The sequence below is a fragment of the Orcinus orca genome, chromosome 3 (assembly GCF_937001465.1).
Source record: "Orcinus orca chromosome 3, mOrcOrc1.1, whole genome shotgun sequence".
In the NCBI taxonomy this organism is placed as follows: Eukaryota; Metazoa; Chordata; class Mammalia; order Artiodactyla; family Delphinidae; genus Orcinus; species Orcinus orca.
Window position 1 is genome coordinate 156,049,192 of NC_064561.1, and position 25,952 is coordinate 156,075,143.

A 25,952-nucleotide genomic window follows, 5' to 3' on the forward strand; every position below is an offset into this window, starting at 1 on the left:
TCTGAAGGATTAAAGCCCAGATCCCAAGGGAGGTAACTTTTCGTTGGGTTTGGGAAGCTTGGTTCTGTTTGCTTTGCTGAAGGCTGGGAATAAACTTAGCTTTATCTAAGGAACCACTGCTCAGGTGGATGGAAGAGACAGAGCCGCAGCCTTCCTCATCACAGTGAACAAAGCAGCAGCTTGCAGAGAGCACAGCAGTACTCCCCCCAGCTGCATGGGTGAGAAGAAACCATAAACTACTGTCTCCCTGCAAAGCCAGGAAGACTGACGATGATTTAGCCTGACTGTTTTCAAAACCACAGCAAAACTGAGCAACTACTTGAAGGGGTGTGAGAAGATTCCTTTGAAATTGTCATCTCTTATCCCCAGTTGTAGACAGTGGTTAGGGACGTCTGGGTTTATCTTGCTGTCTCTGTCACGTGACCATGTAGACAGCCTCCCCGTCTCCCCTTTCTTTCCCTGAAAGCTGGTTTGTGCTCACATCTGTGTGCTCTTACTGTTTGTCTATCTGTCTCTCTCATGAAAATGATGGATGATTTGTTTCGATATCTTACTTACTAAGTCTGCTTTTATCTTCTGTTTCTGGTAATGCTTCAGCTGAAAATACATTTTGCAGATCCTTTGGGGAGGAAACACATGCGAGCACACATGGAGAGATTTTAACATTGTCATATTTTAATAACATTCTTAATTTTATGTCTATAAGTAGGGTTTAAAAACATAGACTATTTTGTCTAAAACATTAATGATATTAAGAAGAGCTCAGCGAGTTCTGGAAGCAAACAAAATTTGATAATTGTACTTATAGAAACACACAGTAACCCATGGTATAATCTGTCTTTCAATTTCTATGTAAAATAAAGCAACTTCCATTTTGAAAGTATAATGGGAGCTGAGAAAGACGTAGAGTTTGTGGAAAACCACCTTAGAAAGAACAATCTTAGAGGTGTCAGTCATAGCCAAAAGGGAAATAAAGGAAAAACATGTACATTATCTATCACTGTATTGATTAGAATACAGAGTACCACAACAGAGAAGAGGCAGCCCACCATGAAGAAAAACTCTCCCAGTTTTTTCCAGAATCACGTTTAAACGGTATTTATTTTGCAGCTCATGCAAATGACCTGGATTAGATTCTCTGCTAATTTATTCAATTTCAGAAACAGGATAAGGCAGGGAAAAGAGTACTGGATCTAGAATCTGGGATTCCAATCACAGCCTAGCCGTCAACAAGCCTCTGACCCCAAGCAAATCAACTCACGCTTAGGGTCTCTACTGTCTCCCTTTAAAATGAGCAGGTTGGACCACACCATGATTCTCGGGGGCTGGGGGGGGCACATTCTCCTAATTCCTGCCCTAGTATCTTTATGTAATAATGTAGCAAGATGCAACACTGACGGAAACGGTAATGCAGGTAAACCGTAAGAGACCTTCCCCTACCAGCCACCCATCAAAACTGAGATCTACTAGTCTAGATCAGAGGCCTGCAAACTATGGTCCCTGGACCAAAATCGACTGGCTGTTTTTACACCCTCGCCCTCTGTCTGCTCCTCTCCAGCACCCTCCTTGGCTGCTGCCCAGGACTGGCATCAGACTGCGTCTACGAGATGGGGACTTGCCATTGGCCACTGTCAGGCTCTCGGGAGTGGACTTCCATTCTGAGAGCTGGTGACGTGGTGAACTCATCCAAAACACTCACCCCTCTCCAAGCCCTCACAATTGGGCCCCTCCACCCCTTTACCAGCTTTACCAGCTGGTGGCTCCTTCCTCAGGAGAATGTCTCCAGCTGATGGTAACTGGGCACAAAGCCAGCCCACCACCCTGGATGGCCCACCTAGGCAAACTGATGTGTGTGTGTGTATGTGGGGAGTGGAGAGGGGAGTTGAAATTTTCTCTCGTTATGTAAGTACCTATGTAATATCCTCGATGTTGCTTCTGGGCCCATAAAACTTAAAATATTTACCCTCTGGGCCTTTACAGAAAAGTCTGACAACCTCTGGTCTAGAGGATCTCTTTAGATGCCATCCAGTTGGAAATCTCTAATGTAAGAGGTGAAGAAAAGAAAACTAAAATCTCACTTGCCTGGTTTTCTTTACTACTCTCTTGCCTAACTGTTGGAGCCTTTTCTTCGGCCGCTTTCTGAAGGGCTCCGCTGATCTTCTCATTGTTGTGAAATGCTTGGATCGCTTCTTGGACGAGAGTGTCAATAGAAAGTACCTGAATAGGAAAGCCTAAAATACAAAAGACAATGTTATTAATAACTTTTCAAATAGGAAATTGACATCATTGTTCTTCTGTGCTGGCTTCACCCTTAGAGTACACTGTTCAGGGTGCCCCAGCAATGTTTTTTGGATCAAGCTGGGTTTTTTTACTATGGCGGTAAAATTCACATAACATAAAATGAACCATTTTAACCGTTCTAAAAGACGCAATTCGGTGATATTTAGGTCATTACAATGTTGTCCAATCATCACCACTACCTTTTTCCAGAAAATTTTCATTACCCCAAAGGAAACCCTGTATCCATTAAGCAGTCACTCCCTGCCTCCCTACCCTTGCCAATAACTAATTTGCTTTCTGTCTATGGATTGGTACATTCTAGATGTTTCTTATCCATGGAATCATACAATATGTGGTCTTTTGTGTTCGACTCTTTCACTTAGTATAATGTTTTCAAAGTCTATCCACAGCACATAGAGTACTTCACTCCTTTTATGGCTGAATAATATTCCATTGTATGGATATATCACATCTTGTTATCAGTTCAGCAGGTGATGAACATTTGGATGGTTTCCATCTTTTGTCTATTATTAATAATGCTGCTATGAACATTACTGCATATGGTTTTTTTTGAACACCTCTTTTCAGTCCTTTTGGGTATACACCAGTGGTGGAATTGCTGGGGTCATACGGTAATTTTTTATTTAACTTAATGAGGAATCACCAACTACTTTCCATAGTGGCTACACCATTTTACATTCTCACCAGCAATGTATGAGAGTTCCAACTTCTTTATATCCTCACCAACAATTTTTTTCCAATTTTAAAAAATTATACCCATCCTACAGGTTGTGGAGTGGCATCTCACTGAGCTTTTGTTAGGCTGCCTTTTAAAGAGGTCTATTTAACATCTCAATAATGACTTACTGTTCTCTGCCTTGGACTGTTACAAGACAGACTGGCCTCAGTGAAAAATTTGAGTTTTCCAGTAAAAACAGTAAAAGGTAAGTATTAGTGAAGAAAAACTAATTAAATAGATGGAAAACTATGATTTCACTTCTAACTGAAAGAACTTCTAGATAAAAAGCCAAAAGTTTATTAAAGGGAAAGAACTCAATCAATGTGAAGAATTAAAGCATTTATAATTTTAAGTTGATTTCCTGTCTTTCTTTTTTTAAAATTAATTAATTAATTTATTTTTGCCTGTGTAGGGTCTTCGTTGCTGCATGCGGGCTTTCTCTAGTTGCGGCAAGCAGGGGCTACGCTTCTTTGCGGTTCCCGGGCTTCTCATTGCAGTGGCTTCTCTTGCTGCAGAGCATGGCGTGTGGACTTCAGTAGTTGTGGCTCGTGGGCTCAGTGGTTGTGGCTCACAGGCTCCAGAGCACAGGCTCAGTAGTTGTGGCACATGGGCTTGGTTGCTCCACAGCATGTGGGACCTTCCCGGACCAGGGCTCGAACCCGTGTCCCCTGCATTGGTAGGCGGATTCTTAACCACTGCGCCACCAGGGAAGTCATGATTTCTTTTCTATTTGTGACAAGTTATTTCTTTCCTACTTCATCTATTGGTAAAGTAAAATCCATGATGAAAGTTTAAGTAAAGTTTAAGACATTATTTCTCTTTATACTGTGCATCATAATTATATAGCAAGCTCATATATCCGGGTTTCCCTGGGACAGTCCCAATTTATAACTCTCTACTCCTAAAAGTGTCTGACTTGGACAATAAATTATGTGATCACCTTATTACAAAATTCTTGATGACAGAATTTCCCAATATATTTGCAGATTCTCATGTATGTTTTCTACAGACATAGCCATTTGCAGCTACAGTCATTGCAAATAAAATCCAATAAAGGAAGAAAACACAAACAAGAAAGAAATTTTACTTTTCTCTAGAGACTTTAGAGCAGTAGTTTTTCCACTAAATGTTTTCCCCAACACGCATCCTTTTATAACAAATGAAGGTAACTCAGGTACTGTTGATTCAACTTGAGAAGGAAGAGAGCTTTCAATTAGTCTGTGAATCACATGGCCCAATATACAATTGTTGGAGGGTGGTAAATTATCAACCATTTCTTCTGGTAAGGCCCATTCTCCAACCATGTTCTGCAAAAATAATAATGAAACAAACAAAACAGAAATATTCTTAAAAGTGGAATTTAAGTCTGTAGGAAATATGAAAATTGAAAGTAAATACAAATTATAGCAAACAAAAGTGAATCAATACTTTAAATAATTACATTACATAAATGAGTAATAACATGAATATTACTTTCATATTAGACAGTGAAAAATGAGCTTCCCATATTAAAGTAAAAAAAAAAAACAAGCCTCTAAAATACTTAACAGTTTATGAAAGTAGGCATATTGAGTTGAAACAAATTGTAATGCAAGTTGAGCATAAGACACTTAAATTGATATTATCAGTAGAGAGATAAAAGACAGTAAGAGTTATTCAGCTACCCTATGCAAGTACTAAGCATACAGGATGGATTAACAACAAGGTCCTACTGTATAGCACAGGGAAATATATTCAATATCCTGTAATAAACAATAATGGAAAAGGATATGAAAAAGAATGTATATATATACATGTATAACTGAATCACTTTGTTGTACAGCAGAAATTTACACAACATTGTAGATCAACTATACTTCAACAAAATTTAAGAAAAAAAAAAAAAGAAAAAAAGCAGCAGTGTTCCTAGAAGTAGCAGTTGAGTTCCTGGTGCAGAGGTAGCTGCTGCAACCTGAACCTCTAGTGCTCCGTGGTAGTGACAGTTTTCTCATCAGAACTTGCTGTGATGGTTCTGATCATTTTCCTTGGAAGTTTAACCTTGAGCCTGGTTCTTGAATCTACCTACTGATTCACTAAACTACCCAACATATTTTGAATGTGTTTTCTGCTTACTGAGCATAAGTCAACTTTTTTGTTTGTAATTAGAAACTTTGACAAAAATCATTGGAATTGACAAGAAATAAAGAGAGAGCCAATATATAAACAGCCTCATATTTCTACTGAGGAGTGTAAGAAAAATGACTTGAATAAAGGGAAAGTCAAGAAGGTCCAATATTATAAGCCATTTAATTCTTCTCCAAATTAATCTGACTTAATGAAATGAAACAAAAGTGTCATTTTTGTTTCCCTTCAGGATGATATCCAAAATGGTTCTAAAGTTGAAGCAGAAAAAGAATTGTAACAGATAAAAACATTCACTTAAAAACTGAAAAGGAAAAGTAATATGGGAGTGTTGCCTAACCAGATATTAAAGCACTTATTAAGAACAAAGTAATGAAAAGAAAGATTTGCAGAAACAGGGTGTTCAGTGCACAAAAATATAAATTCTAGAAACAGATCTAAGTGTGTGTAAGAATTTAGTACCTAGTGAGATTTATATGTCACATTAGCAGACAAAAAATTAGATTATTTTACAACTGGTATTATCTGGTTTGGTGCCTGAATTTATGATATGAAAACACAAGAGATAAAGAAATACTTTTTGAAACAAATAAATAAAGAAGTATTCATAATAGGTTTTTCTTTTAAATTGGTAGAATTTATTAGTATATACATATATTTGTCACTTCTATACAAACTACCCTTTATTTATAACATTTATTTTGTTTTAGTTTAATATCTTCGGTTTTTCTAACAACTCTGTGCATAATAATTACATGCATTATTCAAAATTAGGTAAATACTGAATTGATTTGCATAATTATTGATTATTATGATTTATTACTTGTTTCTGCTTTCATTCATTGGAATCATTTATACTTCTAACTAGACAAGTGATAATTATTCTATGTAATGTGGCAATCAGAAAATAACCAAATAAAAAATGGAAACCAGAGAAACTGTGCTATTTTAAAATTATAAAGGCTATAAGTCCAAGGTCAAGTTTAAGTGGAAAGTTTTGAATGTTCTAATGATTTTTGTGCTATGCAGTCATTTAATTCATTCTGAAGGACTTAAATCAGATGACCTGGGTTCCCATAACAGTTCTCCTACTTAACTTGTTTTGCACCCTTGTCAATTCCCTCATCTTTGTATGATAATAATATCTATCTCACAGGGTTGTTGTAAAGATTGAGTGAAAGGCTTGGGTAAGTAGCCTATGTGACCACTGACTTTAAATGCTTAACTAGAAGTTCTCAGGCTGCTGCTGCAGGCACATAGTAGTGCCCTGAAGGAGGGGTGACAGCAGTCACATTTCTGCCCAAAGAGAAGCCACGTCCAGCTTGTGCCACAATCAGAAAGGTGCGCTTCCTCACAAAGGGGTCAGAAGAAAACCCTATTCTACTCCTGATTAGTTGTAGAATGTGGACAAACACAATGGGATAGAATGTTGACTGTGAAGAGCACTGAATGCTGAGGTGGGGGAAAGGACTGAAGCCTGACCAGTGGAGATGGACAAATAGAGGATTTGGTAGAACACATTTTACAGCATCACCTTAAAGATACAGTTGTGTAATTCCTAATAAGACTAAAGATAAAGGATAAGTAAAGGGAAACATGTCAGGTTGGAACAAGAACATGATGAGGGAAAAGGAGGTCAGGGAACCAGAAATTTTTACCAGATCATTAGTTTATATGTTTGTTATATATAATTACATTAATTATATGACAAAATTAAATAAAATTATAAAATAAAGTATATAATTCTTATTCCTTATTCCTTATAAATTGACATCTGGCTATTAGTTTCAAGACTTCGATGCCCAGAGTGGGCAACACCAGGTAAGTATCACCTGGTACAAACTATTAGTTTACTAAGACACATTTTCTGTGTAGATGTGCTCCATGATACTTGCCCTTGATTACTATAACTGTCATGCATATATAACAAATAATTATTATCTCTTTATTTTAATATTAATATTTTTATTGTACCTGCATAAATATCATCTGTATGCATTTTTGAGAAGGTATAAGGTCCACCATCACCTACAGTCCACCTGTCTTTGTGAATTCTTGTCTACCTACACACAGAGATCATGAAATACAACAGAGAGTAAACAGCCTCTGCCTTTGGTCAGAACCTGTTCACCAGTACTGTTTTTTATTAATTTACCTACACTGAATTTTCTGGAAACTGAATCCTGAATCCTTGAGACCATGGTATCCACCTATTCTTCCCATCTTCACAGACTACATGGGCCTAACACTGTTTTCCAAGCTGGATCCAATACACTCACATGCTTCCCTGTATTCTGTTGTAGGTACCGCATGGTTACCCAGACTTCCCACTCTGGTTACTTCCACCCTGTCAAATCCTTTTTGTTTCCTGTGGCCTAATGTGTCAGTACCCTTGGTCCTCTTGTTAGTAATCATGGCTAAAAGCATCAGGAGTATTTACAGACAGCATCAGCTCGGAACCAATGTGCTTGAATGTGGGCTGAAGTGCACACTTCAAGGGCAAGCCTAAGATTGTCCACGTGTTCAGTCCACTAGATTCCTCCTTGCCCGTAACATTGCCCAAGTGGTTGGATAATGATTCTGGTGGAGCTGAATGGTTTTTGCAACAGATTCTGATTATTTCCCTGCACATGATTATCCCTGGACCAAAGCAAATGCATCTCATTCTCATTTCTTGCCACTTCTAAAGATTCAAATTGGAAATACAGCTTTCTGATCTACCCTTTAAAGAGGGGGAGATGTGGTTCACTTTGACCAACTTACATAGACAGAATCTGGGCCTTGGGAGATATTCACTAGTCCATAAAGTCTGAGTGTCACTAGCACAACATTCAATAAAAAACATTGGGCAATGCCAGTGATATTTAGCAGTGATATTCAAATGTGGCTTTTGAAGAGTGGTGGTACTAATTTGAAAGTACACACACGATCCAGTGTTTGTCCTCATAGATTGCTAGAATTTATCAACACCTGCATGGCCTGAAGTATCCCAGATATTCCCAGTTTGGTAGGCTCTAAGTGTTTCACTATTCAATTACTGATGCATTTGGAAAAACAGGACAAATGCCTTTTCTCCTGAGACAGAGAAAGAACCTCCTAGGGGATAAAACACACTGTTTTTGACACCTGCTAGTTTCCTTGAGCTTTCCTGAAATGCAATCTTCTTACTTACAGATGAAAAAACCCAACAACAGACAGATTATATTGACGCAATGGCCAAAGGACTTAGGGTGAAAGCTTCTGATAAACTGACTTCAAGAAACAACACAGGTAGCAACTCCACAGATCAAGGCTATGCCCCTTTTAGAGTACAGCTTACCAAGACATTGGAGCTACCTTAATTCTGCTTTTCCCATGGCTGGCTTTCTCTTGGCACACCACTCTGCAGGCAGTGAGGAAGAGATGACCCTTCGTGATACCTGAAATACAACTAAGGCTTGTAGTAGCAGCCTCAGGGGTTGTTGTAGCTATCGCCAATCCTCAAGTTCCAGGGGACATTATACTTATATTCATCATGATGGACTTCTCTCTAGCCATTCAAGGCTTCTGGGTCAACCACTTCACCCGACGTCTCCATTATTTATTGGTCTGAACCCCTGTGCGGGTACCTCAACCTGCCCAGCTTCTCTTGTTGCACGATTTCCACTTGTACTGCATCTTCTAAGACATTTTTTTTTAACCAGGTCCTTCCATAAAAAATACATTTTTGCATCGTTACCTAGTATTTGTATACAGGTATATATAGAACAGAAAAGGAAAAGTTTTATGAAATGCTCATCCTTACTACCTGGTAATGTGCTTTATTTTCTATTATATTGCGTTTCATTGTATTTCTCTTATTTTGTTGTGTTTTCATTTTTTAAAATAAATAATGGTAGTGATCCATAAGTTAATTTCATGATCTAGTCTCAATCCATTGATTGAAAAATAAAAAATAAAGGATCTTTTCTTCGACAAGACATCAGTAATCCTCAGTTCTGATTTCATGTCTTTAAGTACCACCTTGGATTCATCTCTTAGATATTTGCAAATAGGAAGAGTAAATGTTTAACTTTATACTAACGATGACTCAAACCAGAGAGGTACAGAGTAGATATTTACTTATCAAATACATTTTTAACATAATAATACAATTCTCAGTGAAATTTCTCATAATTGGTAATAATTAAAGATCCAGGTCATATTTTTAGATCTTATTGTGTGTGATTTAGATCTTAGTTTAGCTTGCTTATTTTATAGTATCTTAGAAAATAGTTCTTTGTACAATTCCTGTTTTTAAAAGTTTTTCATAATGTAAGTCTCTAAAAACTATTACCAATTATTTTTATTACTCAAAATGAAATAAAATTTTCAGGCCTGTTGGAAAACAGATCAACTAATAGCTAAATTGTATCCAAAGGAAAAGTTTTTGTGAGTGGGAGATGAGGGGATTTGTTAACTCAAGACCAAACGCCTTGGGCAGGAAATGTCTTAACCAGGTACATTTGCCCAATTGTCCACTTATAATATTTAAATTCACTGGAAAATCTACATATTTCTCTTTAAAGTTTTTTGGACATACTCAAGGTGATATCTTTAGCAGTTACTGAAAAATTCTGATGAGGCAGGTGACTCTTAGTTAGGACACCAAAAATACTTCCTGAGCTTAGTTTTGTCTACACGCTTGAAATTAAATGAAATCATGGAGAAAATACAAAGACAGGGAGAGAGTACAAGTATAAGCTCACAGTTCATAGGATTAGGTCAGTTTTGAGTTAATACCTTTAAACCAACTGACATCTACTCATATTTCACAATTCAGTTGAAACTCATCCCTTCTAATGGGCCCCCCCATAACCTCCGTGTTTATCCATACTTAATATCATGCTCTGAAATGGTTTTTCTCTCATCCCCACTAAATTGTGAGCACCAAGAGGGAAGGATCTCTATCTTAATCAACTTTATATCCCTAGTTGCCAGAACAGTGCTGGAACATAGTAGCTGTTCAGTATTTATTGACTGACTGACTGAATCAATTAGCCGTATAGGCTCAATATATGTGAACAGAATAAATGAGTAAACACATGGATATTGCATTTTATTAATTTTGATTAAATACAAAGATGACTTAGTTCTCCAAATAAGATAGGCACAACCCAACCTAAAATCTAGGAACAAGATCAGAAAGTGTCATCCTCACAGATGGAAGTAGGCAAGAATCCACACACTATGTATGAAATTAGCTAACCCTGGAAGCATTTCTAGAAGTAACAGCTTGTAGTATGATTTTGAAAGAGCTTCTCTATTAAATCAAGCCATCCTTTTTTATGGCAGCAGAAAACGTATCAGTTAAAATGTACTAAATTATAAATAATTTATTAATCGGGACTTGTAAGAAGTTCTGCCAGAGATTTTAACAGGGTCCAGAGCGAGTAAGGAGCAGGCTGCGTGAATGGATAGGTAAGGTCTGCTCTATGGCAAGCTGTTATGACCTGGTTACTTTCATATCCCTAACTGGATATTTGTCCTGGGTCTCCTAAACTACGTTGACCCAAAGGTGTACCACATGCCTGGCAGATAATAAAAATAAGCTGCAAAAAATCCAGCTCTGTTTGTGGCAATTGCCCAGGGCCTCCTTACTTAACTTCCCAGCCTTTCATCTGAGTCCTGGCCTGTTCCAGTACTGCCTAGTTTCCAACCTGCTGGCTTCGTTTCCACTTTCTAGTCTGTTTCTTACCCAGGCTCAGCTTTGATCATTGACTTGCTCAAAGGACTTGGCTTGATCCCACCTCTGCCTCTTCCCATTTCTGGCTACTTCAGGTAAATTATCTTGACCACCTTTGTTCCAGCTCTGGAACTAGCTCTCGTGGTTGACATTTTGTTGGGGTCTGTCCTGTCTCCTAACAGAAGGAATCACATACAGAAGCACATCTATTATTATGGCAACATGGAAAGTCTAGTGGCTCTATTCCAGTTACTGTGCTTGGGGAATTTGGCACTCAGGAAAAAACCAAACTTCCCAGGGAAGTACTGAGGTAAAACTTTGTAGCTTTTGGAGCCTCTATTCTTTGCCTTCTCTTCCCAGGCTCTTTGTCCTCCCACCACCCAAAAACCCTGAGAGAATCTAGAGGAACTGCTTAAATTTGTAATTCAGCTGTTAAAATTCCTCACAAATATCCATGGTTCTCAGGAGAAGAAGAAAGGATGGTTGGATATCTTGCCTGATGGGGAGTTCAGCTCACGTAACCTGGCAGCCCTACAGGGCTTCTTGACCACTGTGTGGGACCTGTTTGATAGGCAGGTTCCTATCAAAGATTGGCAAGATTGATGGAAAGATGGATGCTGCCCTCTACTGCCTCTGACAAAGAGGAAAGGAGGATGGGGAGTTAGCTGATATGTAACTCAATCCTGACCTCTTATAAAAGAATTGTCATGGAATGGGCTCTCTATCGGGACCCATTTCCAAGAAGCCCTCAGAACAACTTGAAAAGATGAGCTGGCCCTGCTGAGTGAGTTTGGCAGCCTTTCCAAGTTGCCTGACCTCCAGTCAGGTCAGAGTATGGTCAGCTGCCTGGCCACACCTTCCTGCCAGACAGTTTGGCCTTCAGCTTCCAGAGAAGGCGGGGGCATGGTGATGTACAGTTCTCACTGACATTGGTCTGGTAGGTGCATCTGCAGAGAGGAGGCATGCCTCTGCACTAGAGTGCTGAGTGTGGACCACATCTTATCTATGGCCAGGAAGTGCAAGCGTCGCCCATGGTAACGAGGGAAAGGCAGATGTTATCACTACTTCACCTGCCGTGCTCAGCTGAAGACTGTTCGGGCTAGAAGCAGCACTGTGAGTAGCCAATGCCTTTCTATAGGTTGATCCCATGGTTAATTCTCATCAGGAAATCTGAAGAACGGTCCTAGTCCAATAATGGCTTTCATTCAGCAGCTTGCTCACTTCTGTCCCAGCAGTAGCTTCCCCAGTCTGCCCTGATTGAATACTATGGGAACAGACATATTTAATTCTAGTCTGTCACAAAAGAAGACCCAGGACAACAGACTCCATCTCCCTTGTGGTTATTTTTGGAGGGAAATTCAAATTGGCCATGGTCAGTTAGTTAGAATGTGACAAAGATCACTGTCAAAGCCTACAGGCCCACACTTGAGGGAGCCTGGCACCCCCCTATGCAATCCAGTAACTCTAGCTTCTAACAAGTCCAGAAGTTCAGAAAGCTCAGCTGTTGTGAGCAATGGCAGGTTTCTTTTTCCAAAATTCCGAGCTACTGATTACTTGTAAGCCAGCCAGCTAGAATCACTGGGCTGATACTTTGTCTTACAGGTTTGATTACCAGGAGTAACTGAGACTAAGCCACTCTGAGAGATCCTCTGTCCTGAAAACTTACATTTCAGTGCTGCTGAAATTCAAGGACAAATCAGATGCAAACAGTGGGCAGGGGCTTCTGCTTAGCACTCTGATTCGACACACGCAAAGCGACCCACTGAGATCATGTGGAGGAGTAGCTTACTTGTCGCCAAATGATGGGCTCCTACTCCTGGTACCATTCTCTGTCCTGGAATGCCACATGGCCCTCCAAGGCATTGATCATGGCGCACTGGGAGCTGCAGCAGCTGTGCAGCTAGCCCAGTGCTTTTCAAAGCAGAATTGCCTGGGTCTACAACAAATTAAGACTAAGGCTACTGAATTTCTCCTGATGCCCTAGTACCCTTGGGACAGCATCACACTGGACTTTATATCCCATCTCTCCTTGTGCCATAAACAATTCTGGTGGTAGTGGCTATCCTTATGAAAACAATAATCTCATTCCTTAGATGCTCAAACTACGCTCTGTTCATCATCAGGGAGGTGGTAGTCTCCCTCAAGATCACTTTTTTACTAATTTCTGTGGTCTTGTGGACCACAGAAAGAACTTTTCCAGAGACTTCTACATCCAAATTCACCTATCTGTTGCCACTGCCCAGCCAAGGACAGTCAGATAGGCTTGGTTAAAATTTCTTAAATGTCACAAAGCATGGAGACACTGTGCCTTGGTCTAACTATCTTGTCACAGCAAAATTCACACATTTTTCCACACAGAATACCCTCTCTCATAATAATGACCACTGTCACTCTCTCTATTTTCATTGTTTCACTGCTAAGATTGATACCTCAAAGAGGTGTAGAGCACCCCAAAACAGCTTAGAAATGACATTGATCAATATATGAAAGACTACTCTAGGGCCAATGTGCTAAAGAATATGGCTGACAGACTCTCTGGGTACTGGACAGGAGTGGTAGGGTACGGGGTCTTCTGGATGGGAGTTTCTCCAGTTCTCAGCCCAACACATCTGCCCAACACCAAAATTCAAAGTGGATCCACTCAAGTTTCTTGTGGTTACCAACCCCAACGTATTCTTGCCATATTTATCTGCCAAGACATAGCTTTAGTGTTCAGATCCCCAGAGCTAGCTCTAAAACACTAGATGGGAAGTCTGAGCAATTGAAGAGAAGCTGGACTTGAGGTACAGAAGCTGGCTTCCACAGTTGTCCAAGTAGGTAAAGGATGAACCTTGTGGCAGGAAACCCAGGGAAGACTTGACCACTCTCTGTCTTGCCTGGTCCCAGATGAGAGGGAGCCTGGGAGAGAATTAGATTCTCCCTATTCTATGTGATCTAGAGCAAGCAAAAATGAGTGGTGAATGTTTACTCTAGTCTCATTCACATCAGTCACCCAGGGATCTTCTCGTTGGCTATGTCCTTCTCACTCGTCTTTCCATTCCACTTCTATCTGGGTGCCAGTTCTTTAACTCTGCAAACCATTTCTCAATTCTGGCCTAACGCCTTGAACCTGACACCTTAATTCAACTATTCCTACCATGGTTTTCTAATGAACTCAGCTTGTCTTCAATTCTAGTAATTTGAAGCCAAATACCCTTCCCATGACCCAGGCTTCCCTTCTATTACACAAGACACATACCCGATAGACACAGCCCCAGACCTCTGCCAAGCCTACTCCAGCCATCTGAAGTCCTTGGCCCACAACAGTTAGAAGACACCCTTGGGCCTGGGGCAGCTATAGCTCCCTTTGAAGACTAATATAGTGACATTTTGCTTTGTGAGTTAGTATCACTATGCTTGATAACCATTAATCAGTATTGTAGGGCATAATGGTGATTCCACCAAGACACAGACACACAATGAGGTCTAACCTGAGAAAGCCTTACCATTAGAGGAGAAATTTAGTGAGAGCCTGAGTCAAAAATGTAATCAAAGGGACAGGAAAGTTTCAGCAATGAATGCATAGGACGAACCTGGGAACATTCCTTTCAGTGTCAAACTTCTTTCTTAGCTCCTATTTTGGAGGCTGATAATGGTTTTGTTACCTATCTTGGAAAATGTTTGTATTTTAGCAGATGCCTCTGATGTCTCCATCCATGTCTTTAGCCCACATGATAATGTGGGCCATCAGGTACAATGGCAGGCAGGAGTTTTAAAGCAGAATGGCCTGATGGAAAATCTCAACTCCCTTCATGTAAGCAAGTGCTTACTCCACCTACTTAACAGTCACATATATTCCTGCATATCTGAAAATAAAAGATATAACCATCATAAATTCACAGTCAAAAAGTAAGTCATTAAGATTTCTTAGCAGGGCACAAAAGAGGCCATGAAAAAAAAATTTCATTTGAAATTAGGGGTTCCTTGCCTGAGTAGTAAGTTTGCACTTTGCGACATTTTATGTGTCCTGAATAAGCACATATGTCATAGACTGAATTGTGTCTCTCCAAAAGTCATTTATTGAGGCCCTAACCCCCACTGTGATGGTATTTGGAGGTGGGGCCTTTGGGAGGTAGTTAGGTTTAGATGAGGTTATGAGGGTGGAGGCACCATGACAGGATTAGCGTCCTTTTAAGAAGAAGAAGAGAGATCAAAGTTCTCTTTCTTTCTTCTCTATGTGAGGACATGACAAGAAGGTGGCCGTTTGTAATTCAGGAAGAGAGTCCTCACTGGGGAACTAAATCAGCTGGGACCTTGATCTTGGATTTCCTAGAACTGTGAGAAATAAATTCCTATTGTTGAAGCCACCCAGTCTACAGTGTTTTCTTATGGTAGCTTGAGCTAATACAATGGGTATCTTTAAACACACACACACAACAAAAACAACAACGATAACAGCCACAAAAAAAATAAGATGATCTATTCACATGACCTTAAGACTCATCTACTAAAATCTATCACTGTGCTTGGGTCAGTTATCCAGTGATATCACTTGAGTGATATAGGCTTCAAACTGATATTCTGCCCACAGGGAACTGATTAAATACTAAACCATGAAAATTTGGGTCATTCATTGGGAAGCCAGGGAGCAAGGCAAGAGCTAGGCTGGAGAGTCCACTGTCAGATGTCAAGTCTACAAAGCCACTGGATCAACGCCAAAGGCTGGGATTGGAGAGGAAGAAGAAGATAGTATCTGGATAGTGTCTTTAGGTCAAACAAGTCAGATGAGACCTACATAGGAAGACAAACTACCCAATGGTGCATTTAGCCCCACATTCTTATTCCCCACTGGAAAAAGACCTCGTGATGATAAATGTCATTCTATAAGTAAATTTGGGGATGGGTAGGTATACATCTGCTGTAGTGATAAGAGTATGAATGTTAAACCATAACATATACAATTACATCTTAAAGTCTAGTTAAGGGAAAATCATAAGCCAAAAGTGTGGCTGATAAAAACGTGCGTTTCAACACACACTGTAGGATTAGCCCAACAACCACAGCAAACTCAAGTGATCATTAACTTCAGAAGTAATTTTCATTAAAAACAAAAATAACAGCAATTAAAAACTATGACCAGCTTCAGACAACACGGATGATGTGCTGGACACAAAACATCCTTCCTCCAAATTGTAGGAATTCCAACTACAACCTGTTCGTGAGCATGCGCAGTAGAGCCCTGCAAATTGCCAAGTGCTTCGTGGCATGGACTTCTTAGAAAAATCTGCACCAGCAGGAAACTGTGGCCATGAGCTAATTTTAGTTTATGAACACCCCATTTTAGTATCTCAAACTCATTCAGTAGATAGCTGCTAATAAGCAACTTATGTTAAAATAAAATACTATGGAATTGTGAGTCATTTGCCAGGAAGAATCATGGAAAGGATTTGCATTTGGGGGAGTCTGGGGTTTACCAGGAGGAGTCCACTGCATAACTGAGAACCAGTGCCTGCTATGTGGGGGGTATGCTGTTAGCTGAACTGGAGCAGCTGGGCTCCTGGCTTAGCCTGCTGCCGGTGGTCCATAGCATTTCGGGACTCCTCCCCACTCTCTATTAAACAACTCCTTGTTATCCTATGGTGGTTGGCTGGGAATCCCAGTAGTGTCTGGCTGCTCCATGATGCTGTTTCTGCCTCCTTCTTAGGAGAGATAAATGATATTTTTGGCCACACCATTCCTGGGCTACAGCTCTCTCACATGTAGCCAGTCTATAAAAAGAGTATGATGATTAGGAAATAATGTTACATTATTGACAGATATATGACATGGACATAAGCAAAATTTTGTTTTTATGCCAGTTTCTAGGTGTGATATTTAAAATTTTTAAACATGATAGCTTACTCTAACAGAGCTTTAAAAGTATGATCTCAAAACCAGAAAGCATCAGTTCTACACTGATGGTGGGTATAGGCATTAATAAAATATGCTAAGAATGTAAACTTTTTGAAGATCAATTTCTAAGCTACGTGTTTGATTGACGGATTAAAAATCCTGAGCAAAGTTAGCACTTTGCTAAAACTGTTCCACGTTTATTAAGCCAGATGTGTTGATCCTCTGCCTGTTGTGAAAGACTATTTAAGCCAGATAATGTATTTTTCAAGTTGAAACATTTATTTTTTACTTAAATGCAAAACATTTAACAAGTATCTGAAGAGACAAAAGCTCTAATAATAGGGAATGATAATAGGATAGTTTACAGTATATGCTAACACCTGTATATGGTATATTTTCCATCATGTAGTCAAAATGAACACAGCATATAAACACATATCAGAAATCCTAAGGTAATATTCACTTCTAGGACAACAGCAAAGGCCATAAACAAAATAAACTGCATTACCAGACGTCCACGTACTCCTAAAAAAATGTTTATAATTTCTTGCAAAAGAAACGTACCGGCTGCTTCAGGATGTGGGTGAGACAAGCATGTTCCTGTGGTAACAATTTCCCAAACAAGAAAATAGTTAAAAAGACAAATCTTTGCTAAGCTCCAGACTACCAGGTCTCCTGATTTATGAAAGCAACAAGATAGAGCTGGTTAAGAAATAACTCAGAAATAAATATTTCATGAATCAGCAAAATCTGTCAAGTAAAATGACTTTTGAATTTACAATGCAAAGAAATACCTTCACATAGTCTGACACTGTCAAAGCATTTTATTATGTAGCGTTGAACTTTAGGTTGACATACTAGATCTAGAATATTCTACGAACATGCAAAATAAATATGCACATATATCCCGTAAGGTTCTGGCCAATCCTTAATAAATAATAATTATTATAATGATCTAAATATAGATTCATCCAATTAAAATATGGTGTACGTTTAGTTTCTCATAATCTCATTTTCTTTCCTTCTTTTTTAAAATAAGCTTGTCTTCTTCAATATTACATATTACTGATATTTTACACTTTGCCCTGTTCATTGTCATTCATTCACTTTATTCATGAATCCTTTCAGCAAACATTGAGTATTTGCTAAATACCAGCAAATGATAGGGTCGAATCATCTTTCCTTTTTTTTTTTTAAAATTAATTAATTAATTTTTGGCTGCATTGGGTCTTCGTTGCTGCGCGTGGGTTTTCTCTAGTTGCGGTGAGTGGGGGCTACTCTTCATTGCGGTGCGTGGGCTTCTCATTGCGGTGGCTTCTCTTGTTGCAGAGCACGGGCTCTAGGCGCGTGGGCTTCAGTAGTTGTGGCACGTAGGTTCAGTAGTTGTGGCTTGCGGACTCTAGAGCACAGGCTCAGTAGTTGTGGTACACAGGCTTGGTTGCTCCATGGCATGTGGGATCTTCCCAGACCAGGGCTCAAACCCATGTCCCCTGCATTGGCAGGCAGATTCTTAACCACTGCGCCACCAGGGAAGTCCAATTTTTTCTTTTTTTCATGTTGAATTTACTACTCTTCTGAAACTCATTCAATAATATTTCTAATAATTAAAAGCCTCATTCTTCACCCCATTGCTGATGATCTTCCCAGAACTTCTAACCCATAGCCATTCATTTCACATCTTTCCCACTAAAAGTGAGATGAAGTGGGGTAGGGAGGACAGGGTGGTGAGGAAAGAAACTGGTACGTATTATTTGCATCCAACACTCAGTGCACTTGATTAAGTGTTTAACACATATTACCTTAAATAAGTTTCACAACAACAAAATAAGGTAATCATATTATTATCCCCATTTCATATATCGTGAAACCGAGACTCTTAGCACTTAAGGGACTGGCCACATAAGGTCTCACAGTTAGCAGTTGGCAGTGCCAATAATGGGACCTTGGCCTGTTTACCCCAAAGGCTTTTCAGCAGCTCTTCTAAGAAGCACAGTTGGCACCCCATACTTTTTAAAAACTCATTGAATAAAATTTTGTTTTCATCTATACTACTTGGAAAACTCAGACCTCCTCTTCTTCCATTTCCTCCGAGAACAATATGCTATTTAGATAAATTACTAGAAAAATACATTTAATCAGGGGTTTTGAAGCAAAGGTAGACAGCTCACACAAAGAAAATTGCTAATGAATGATGAAAAACCTTAAAATTCTGAAATCTACCTATTGTATTATGTGTAATTTTTTTTCAGGCCACCCTCTAGTATTACTGGAAGTAACAGATAATAGATTATGCATAGGTTAGGTATTTAAAAGTTAGTACTATAAATACAAATTAAACCAAGGGAAAATGTAAACATAAAATGCCCAGTTTCATTAGTAGAGATGAAAAGAAATAATGTCACAAAATTAATGCTAAAGCAACACTATTTATTATGTTGCATTCTCTTTAATTATTCCACATCAGTAGGTACCTTATAGTCTTCATAATCTTTGTTATCTAGCAAGTCCCTTTTCTCCAGTTCTATAAGCTGTTCTGCAGAGAGCTTAGCTGGTAGATGCTTAAGAGACGCTTGCTCATATATGGGCTTTCCATTAAAAAACAGTTCCTTCCAATCATGCATCAACTTATATGGAATCAGGCTACAGCAAAAAAGAAGAAAAAAAGGTCGAGAGGAATCAATGGTTAATCAAATACACATCTTAAATCTTAGTCTTTCTATTACCATGTTCGTTCACCAGGATCTGCTATTTGAGGCCAGAGGTTCCTCTTACTATGACATTTCTAATAGCCAGTAAAATGGCTGAAACTTAGTAGGTTTGAATGAATAAATGTTACCTAAACACATTGGTTCTTCGAATTTTCTTTGATTGTGCACTGAAAGCACAATATATCTAAAAATACTGACGACTGGGCTTCCCTGGTGGTGCAGTGGTTGAGAGTCCACCTGCCGATGCAGGGGACACGGGTTTGTGCCCCGGTTCGGGAAGATCCCACATGCCGCGGAGTGGCTGGGCCCGTGAGCCGTGGCCGCTGAGCCTGCGCGTCCGGAGCCTGTGCTCCGCAATGGGAGAGGCCACACAGTGAGAGGCCCGCGTACCGCAAAAAAAAACCCAAAAAACAAAACAAAACAAGACAATACTGACGACTATCACAAAACTTACGTTCTTTGATTTCTGGCTGTGATACTAAATGGCTGTGCAAGCTTTGGAAATCAGTTAAATGCTCCAATATCAGTGTCCTCCTATGCAAAATGAACAGACTGAATACTTTCCAAGGCCTCTTTAAGATGACAGTTGGTTTACATATTTGCAAATAACTTGTAACAGAAAAAAAATCTAATGTTGTGGTAGTCTTATTGTCATTGCACGTTTGGTAACCTGTGCAATTATTTTTCAGTACTTTTTCTATTTAAGTCAGATGAATGACTTGGTAATCAGGACAGAATGATGGGAAAGTAGTTCCAAGAGGAACAAAATGTGCAAAGGAAGGAAAGAGCCTGACATGATTCAGATGCATTTCTCTAAAAATAGTGGTACTAAAGCTTGAAATTGCAACTTAAAAAGTTGTATTTCATTCTGATACATGCTACAACATGGATAAACCTTGAAGACATTATACTAAATGAAATAAGCCAGACACAAAAGGACAAATATTGTATGATTCCACTTACATGAGGACCCTAAAAGAGAAAAATTCATAGAGACAGAAAGTAGAACAGAGGTTAGCAGGGCTGGAGGGAAGGGGAATGGGGAGTTATTATTGTATTTAATGGGTACAGCACTTCAGTTTGGGATGATGAAAAAGTTCTGGAGGTGGATGGTGGAGATGGGTGCACAGCAGTGTGACTGTACCTAATGCCAGCGAACTCATAAATGGTTGAAAACCACTTAAAAACGGTTAAAATGCTAAATTTTATGTTATGTATGTTTCTCCACAATAATAAAGTAGTATTTCAATTAAATGTGAACTTCAAATATAATCATTGTTTTCCATTAATAAAATATTGATATTTGTTAAAGATTATAGAGATATGAAGTTTAGAAATTAATAGCTTAGGCATAGAAAAATTCTTTTTTAAAAAATAAAGCCCTCTTTGTTTTCTTTTCTGGTTTTTTTGGTTTGTTTATTTGTTTATTTTTGGTTGCATTGGGTCTGGGTCTTCGTTGCCGCACGCGGGCTTTCTCTAGTTGCAGTGAGCGGGGGCTACTCTTCGTTGTGGTGAGTGGGCTTATCACTGTGGCAGCTTCGCTTGTTACAGAGCACAGGCTCTAGAGCACAGGCTCAGTAGTTGTGGCACACGGGCTTAGTTGCTCCGTGGCACGTGGGATCCTCCCTGACCAGGGTTCGAACCCGTATCCCCTGCACTGGAAGTCAGATTCTTAACCACTGCACCACCAGGGAAGTCCCACATAGAAAAATTCTAACATCAGAATTATTGAAATGGCATTGGCTCCTATGGTGAAGTAAATGATTAACAACATATATTGTCCAAAACTTAATGTTGCAATTACTGAATTAATATTCTATTATCTGAATATCAATTACTTTATTAAGGAGCAGTCTTAACAAAAGTTAGTTCATATAAGTAGGCTGATACCAAGAATATCCCTGTGCTTTAGAAAGAAATATATATTGATAACATCTTGTTTAGGGAAGTACATAGAGAGAATAATGTGAGTTTATCTCGACTGTTAGTAGTGTAGACTAAAAAGATCTTAACATATACGTGTAATCATTGTATTCAGTTGCAAGTAAAAGACACTTATAATTTCAAAGTAAAAGACCCCTTCAAAGTTTAGGGTACCAATACCTCTGGAACTTTAAAATTTTTTGTATTTTTTCATTAAAATAAAAATGGCTTCATATGACCAATATATTCTCAATATTAATTTTCACGAAGCAGGATTTATAGAGTAATAAAAGGCAGACTATATATGAGTCTGTGAAATATTATATTAGTCAAACTCAATACACACAGGAGGTCCTCAACTGGGCCATGGCTCACAGGCCCAGCCGCTCTGCGGCATGCGGCACCCCCCCGGACCGGGCCACGAACCCGCGTCCCCTGCATCGGCAGGCGGACCCCCAATCACTGCGTCACCAGGGAAGCCCTCCTCTCTATGTCTTATAAGGACACCAGTCATATTTAATTAAGGTCCCATCCTACACAAGTATGACCTTATCTTAACTAATCTATCAGTAATGACTATTTCCAAATAAGGTTACACTCTGAGGTATGGGGGATTACAACTTTAACATATCTTTCTGGGGGGACACGATTCAACCCATATATAAGCATCTATATAGTGTCTTTTTAGACACTTAAAATTTCAAAGTATTAATAAAAGCTCCCTTAAAAGTTTATGATACCAATACCTCTAGAACTTTAATTTTATACACTCAGTTTTTACATTCAGTTTGAGCTCTCCCTGGTTGTCGGTATGATGCATGAGTTGTTGTTGAAGTCCGCACACTTGTGGATTATGTTGCAAGACTCTGAATCTTGCATAAACCTTCTGTTCTAGCTGTTTTTTTCTGCCATTGCTCAGACAAGGAAAGAGAAGGGGCCATCGTGTTACTGGCAGGTGTGGACAGAAGTCGTCACGTGGCCTTCCTCACCACCTGAGGGGAGGGCATCCTTGTTACTGCAGGAGAAGGTAGCAGTTCTGGCTCTCCACATGGTCTCCACTGCAGTGCGGGTGGCCTTGTGACCACTGGGCGATGGTGAAAGTCCCGACCCTCCCTAGGCTTCTCTAACACCGCCCCAGTAAGGAGGGGAGGAGTGGCCAGTACTGCCAGGTGGAGGTGGAAGTCCATGCTTCCTACTTGGCCACTGGGACACCACTCTCGTGGTGTCCCAGAGGTCCCTCATTACAGCCTTGTGAGGGTGGAAGACAGGCTCTCTACTTGGCCTTTGCTGGCACGGGTGGGAATGGGGGCCACACTTGTGTGTGTGTGTGTGTGGTATTTGGGGAAGAGTGGTTATTGTCTAAAAGTTTTTCATCTTGCTAGGTTGCTCCTAGCAAGCTCCTAGCTCCTAGCAGCTCCTAGCAGCTCCTAGCTGCTCCTCTTTGACTAGAGACAGCAGGCTTCTGTTGGGGCTATTTTTTTTTTTTTTTTTTTTTCTGCGGTACGCAGGCCTCTCACTGTTGTGGCCTCTCCCATTGCGGAGCACAGGATCCGGACACGCAGGCTCAGCGGCCATGGCTCATGGGCCCAGCCACTCTGCAGCATGTGGGATCTTCCCGGACCAGAGCACGAACCCGTGTCCCCTGCATCGGCAGGTGGACTCTCAACCACTGCGCCACCAGGGAAGTCCTGTTGGGGCTATTTTTGTCTACACCATTGGCATGTCTGTTGCCAGAATATTCAGTTCCAATCTGGGATGTGTGAGGACAGGGAGAACCCAGGAAGCTCACCACTGTGTCCTGAGGTCCCCACTTCTTCTGTCCATCTTCAGAGTCTTCTTATGTTTGTTTCACACACAATGTTCAGGAATTTTCATTGTACTTAGTGGGAAGAATAGGGAAAAACGCATTCTACTCCATTTTCCTAGAGCAGAATGGGATTTGCATTTATGTTTTAATTTGGAATTATGAGCCTTTATTTGTTTAGGGAAATCAATCTGTACTTTTTTCCCCTCTGAGTTATCTCGTGTTATGTTTTTATATTTAAATCCACTATATTTATCTTCTGTAATTTAATCTATTTTTTTTACCCTTATAATGCATTGTATCACCTTTCCTTTTTAACCCTTTTATAGATTACCTTCCTCACAATTTTATTCTTATAATTTCTGAACTTTTGAATTTATATTAATCTGAAAAGTATTTTTAAACATTTACTCTTGAATTCATTTCAATTTTTATTCTTATTTATTTTCTTTTCTCAATCTTGTACTCTTATAGTTTTATCTTCAAAATGTCCTCATCATTATGTTATTTCATTTAGTAGTTTTTATATGGCAGTGCATCAGAAATATAGCTGTTGGGGTGAGAGCTGTGGAGAAAGCTCCTATCAAGGGGTGATGGGATGGTTTACCCATCTTCTATTTGACCCTGAATATCATGTGGATTTCATTGCTTTCACTGTGGGTTCTCAAGAAGATCTCAGTCTGGGTAATATTAGAGGTCAAAACTTTAAGTGGAGTGACTTATCCTTGTCCTTGAGGAGATGCTTTCACTGAGATCTGTTGTGATGTCATTCCTCTTCAGCTTCCAGGAAAGGTCATCACAAGAGATAGGTCTCTGAAGCCAGGTGCCAGAATGCTGAGGTCATTCTCCACCAGACCTACTACACTACTCATTATACCTTAGGTGGGGCCACATGAGAAAATCATTATTCTAAACTGAGGGCCAAGAAAAGTTTTGTATTTTGTAAAGAACTAGAATGGAAAACAGAAATCATAGGACAAACTGTGTTGCCCTTTTTGCTTTGGCCACCTGGAAGCTCAGATAAAATTTGCAGCTCAGTTGCAGTATCTGGCAAATCTACTGGTACTGGTATAACTGTGTTTTCATGTATTCCTTGTTTTTAACTTTCTACTTTATTTGAATTTTCTTTTTCTTCTTTTTTTTTTTTTTTTGTCGCACCATGCAGCTTGAGGGATCTCAGTTCCCCAGTCAGGGATTGAACCCAGGCCGCGGCAGTGAAAGCCTGGAACCCCAACCACTAGGCAACAAGGGAACTGCCATCCTCTGTTCTTATTTTGGCATATTCTTAATCTTTTTTGTATTGTTAAATGTTTCCTTACAAATAGGTTGACTCCTTTTAGAAAGAAGGTGAAATGAAAATCGATTTAATGATTAGTAAAATAATCTTTAAGTAATTCCTGTCTTCTAGGAAGTTCCTAGTGTTTCAAATAAATTATCATAGCTGTCTTTGTAAATTATAGAAAAGTTAGACACAAAGTTTAAATGTTAAAAGACATAAATACACCTTAAATCAGGCTAGTCATTGGGTGAATTAAGTCTGTAATCAAGGTATCCTGGACCCCACGTCTTAGTCTTCATTTCACAAAATATTGTTATCTCTCTTTACTTATCAACTTAGTGCCTACATCACAATCTTACCCTTTTCTCGTCTGCTGTGGTGTCTCTATTGTATTAACTATTGTAATAAAAACCAACACTTACTTATTTGTCAACATTCGATAGTCTGCCACTTTAGTGGACAAATCAAGGATTTGATCCAAAATTTCTGCACATATTGAATAATGCTTTCTGTAACGAGCTTGAACCCTTTCCATGGCGATCTGCTCATGAATTTCCTTAACTCTGAGGGCTTGTTCTTCAAAATCAATCTTGGCTTGTTTGGCCAAAGCCTAAGAAACAAAGATATTTTTAAGTCACTGTAATTGGGCAATGATTCAAGTAGAAATAGTGTCATCATTTCAATAGCCAAAAAAAAAATCTCTAAATAGAATGAAACTTCCTTTTATATCAGAAAAAAATAAAACACGAGGGAGCACTTTCTCCTTAATATGTTAAGTACTGAGTGTGATGGCAAAGACAATATCGGAAATATCCCACCCTTAGCTTATGTTATCAGCAAAACCCAGTACAGAGAAAAGTGTGCTATGTGGATTAATGATAAATTAGATCTGAAATGTTTAAAAAGAAGTCCTGAGTTCATGGACTGCAAATACAGTTGGGGAACACAGAGAAACAGGCAAGCATAGCTGGCTTCTGTGTACCCATCTCAGGAGACTTAACCTGACACATCTGCTCTGGCCAATGCCCTGTCTTTTAGTGGGAGACTTCTAGGATACTGATTTATACCTAGAAAATATTTTGGAAATTCCCTGATTATACTGGCTTGAGAATATCACACATTTGCCAATAAATGTTAAATGTGTTTAGACAACAAAACCTTCTGCTGTTACAGCCTTAATAAATAGATACAATTCATTCATAGAGACATGTATTTCTGCAGAAAGGAAGAAAATACTTAGTTTGGCATTACCCTCTGTTTGCTTTGCACTATTATTTTGTTTAGGGAACCCACTCTTTACACTAAGTACAAAGGTCAAACTTGGCATGACCAAATGTTGCTTTTCAAACAGTTATACCAACTCCTTGAGAAATTCTATCCTGTGCTAACGTGCTCCAGAAACAAGAGCTGCCTCCTGAAACTTAACCCAACAAGTGTACGATGGCGGTAAACATGGGTCTGCAGGAGCTGTGCTCGAATTCAAGCCTCAGCTTGTACAGGTGTCAAGTACTAGCTGCGGGACC

The 25,952-nt window shown here is 39.4% G+C and overlaps 1 protein-coding gene across 1 annotated transcript in view; it reads right to left on the reverse strand.

Annotated features, from left to right (window-relative positions):
• SPEF2 (sperm flagellar 2) overlaps positions 1–25,952 on the reverse strand; it is a 171,862-nt gene that overhangs the window by 104,656 nt on the left and 41,254 nt on the right. The window contains exons 8-12 of the mRNA XM_033421276.2: positions 24,852–25,039; positions 19,187–19,355; positions 4,107–4,326; positions 2,083–2,231; positions 559–640 (exon numbers count right to left, since the gene is read on the reverse strand). Of these exons, the coding sequence (XP_033277167.2) occupies positions 559–640; positions 2,083–2,231; positions 4,107–4,326; positions 19,187–19,355; positions 24,852–25,039 (808 nt within the window). The remainder of the gene's footprint in view (positions 1–558; positions 641–2,082; positions 2,232–4,106; positions 4,327–19,186; positions 19,356–24,851; positions 25,040–25,952) is intronic.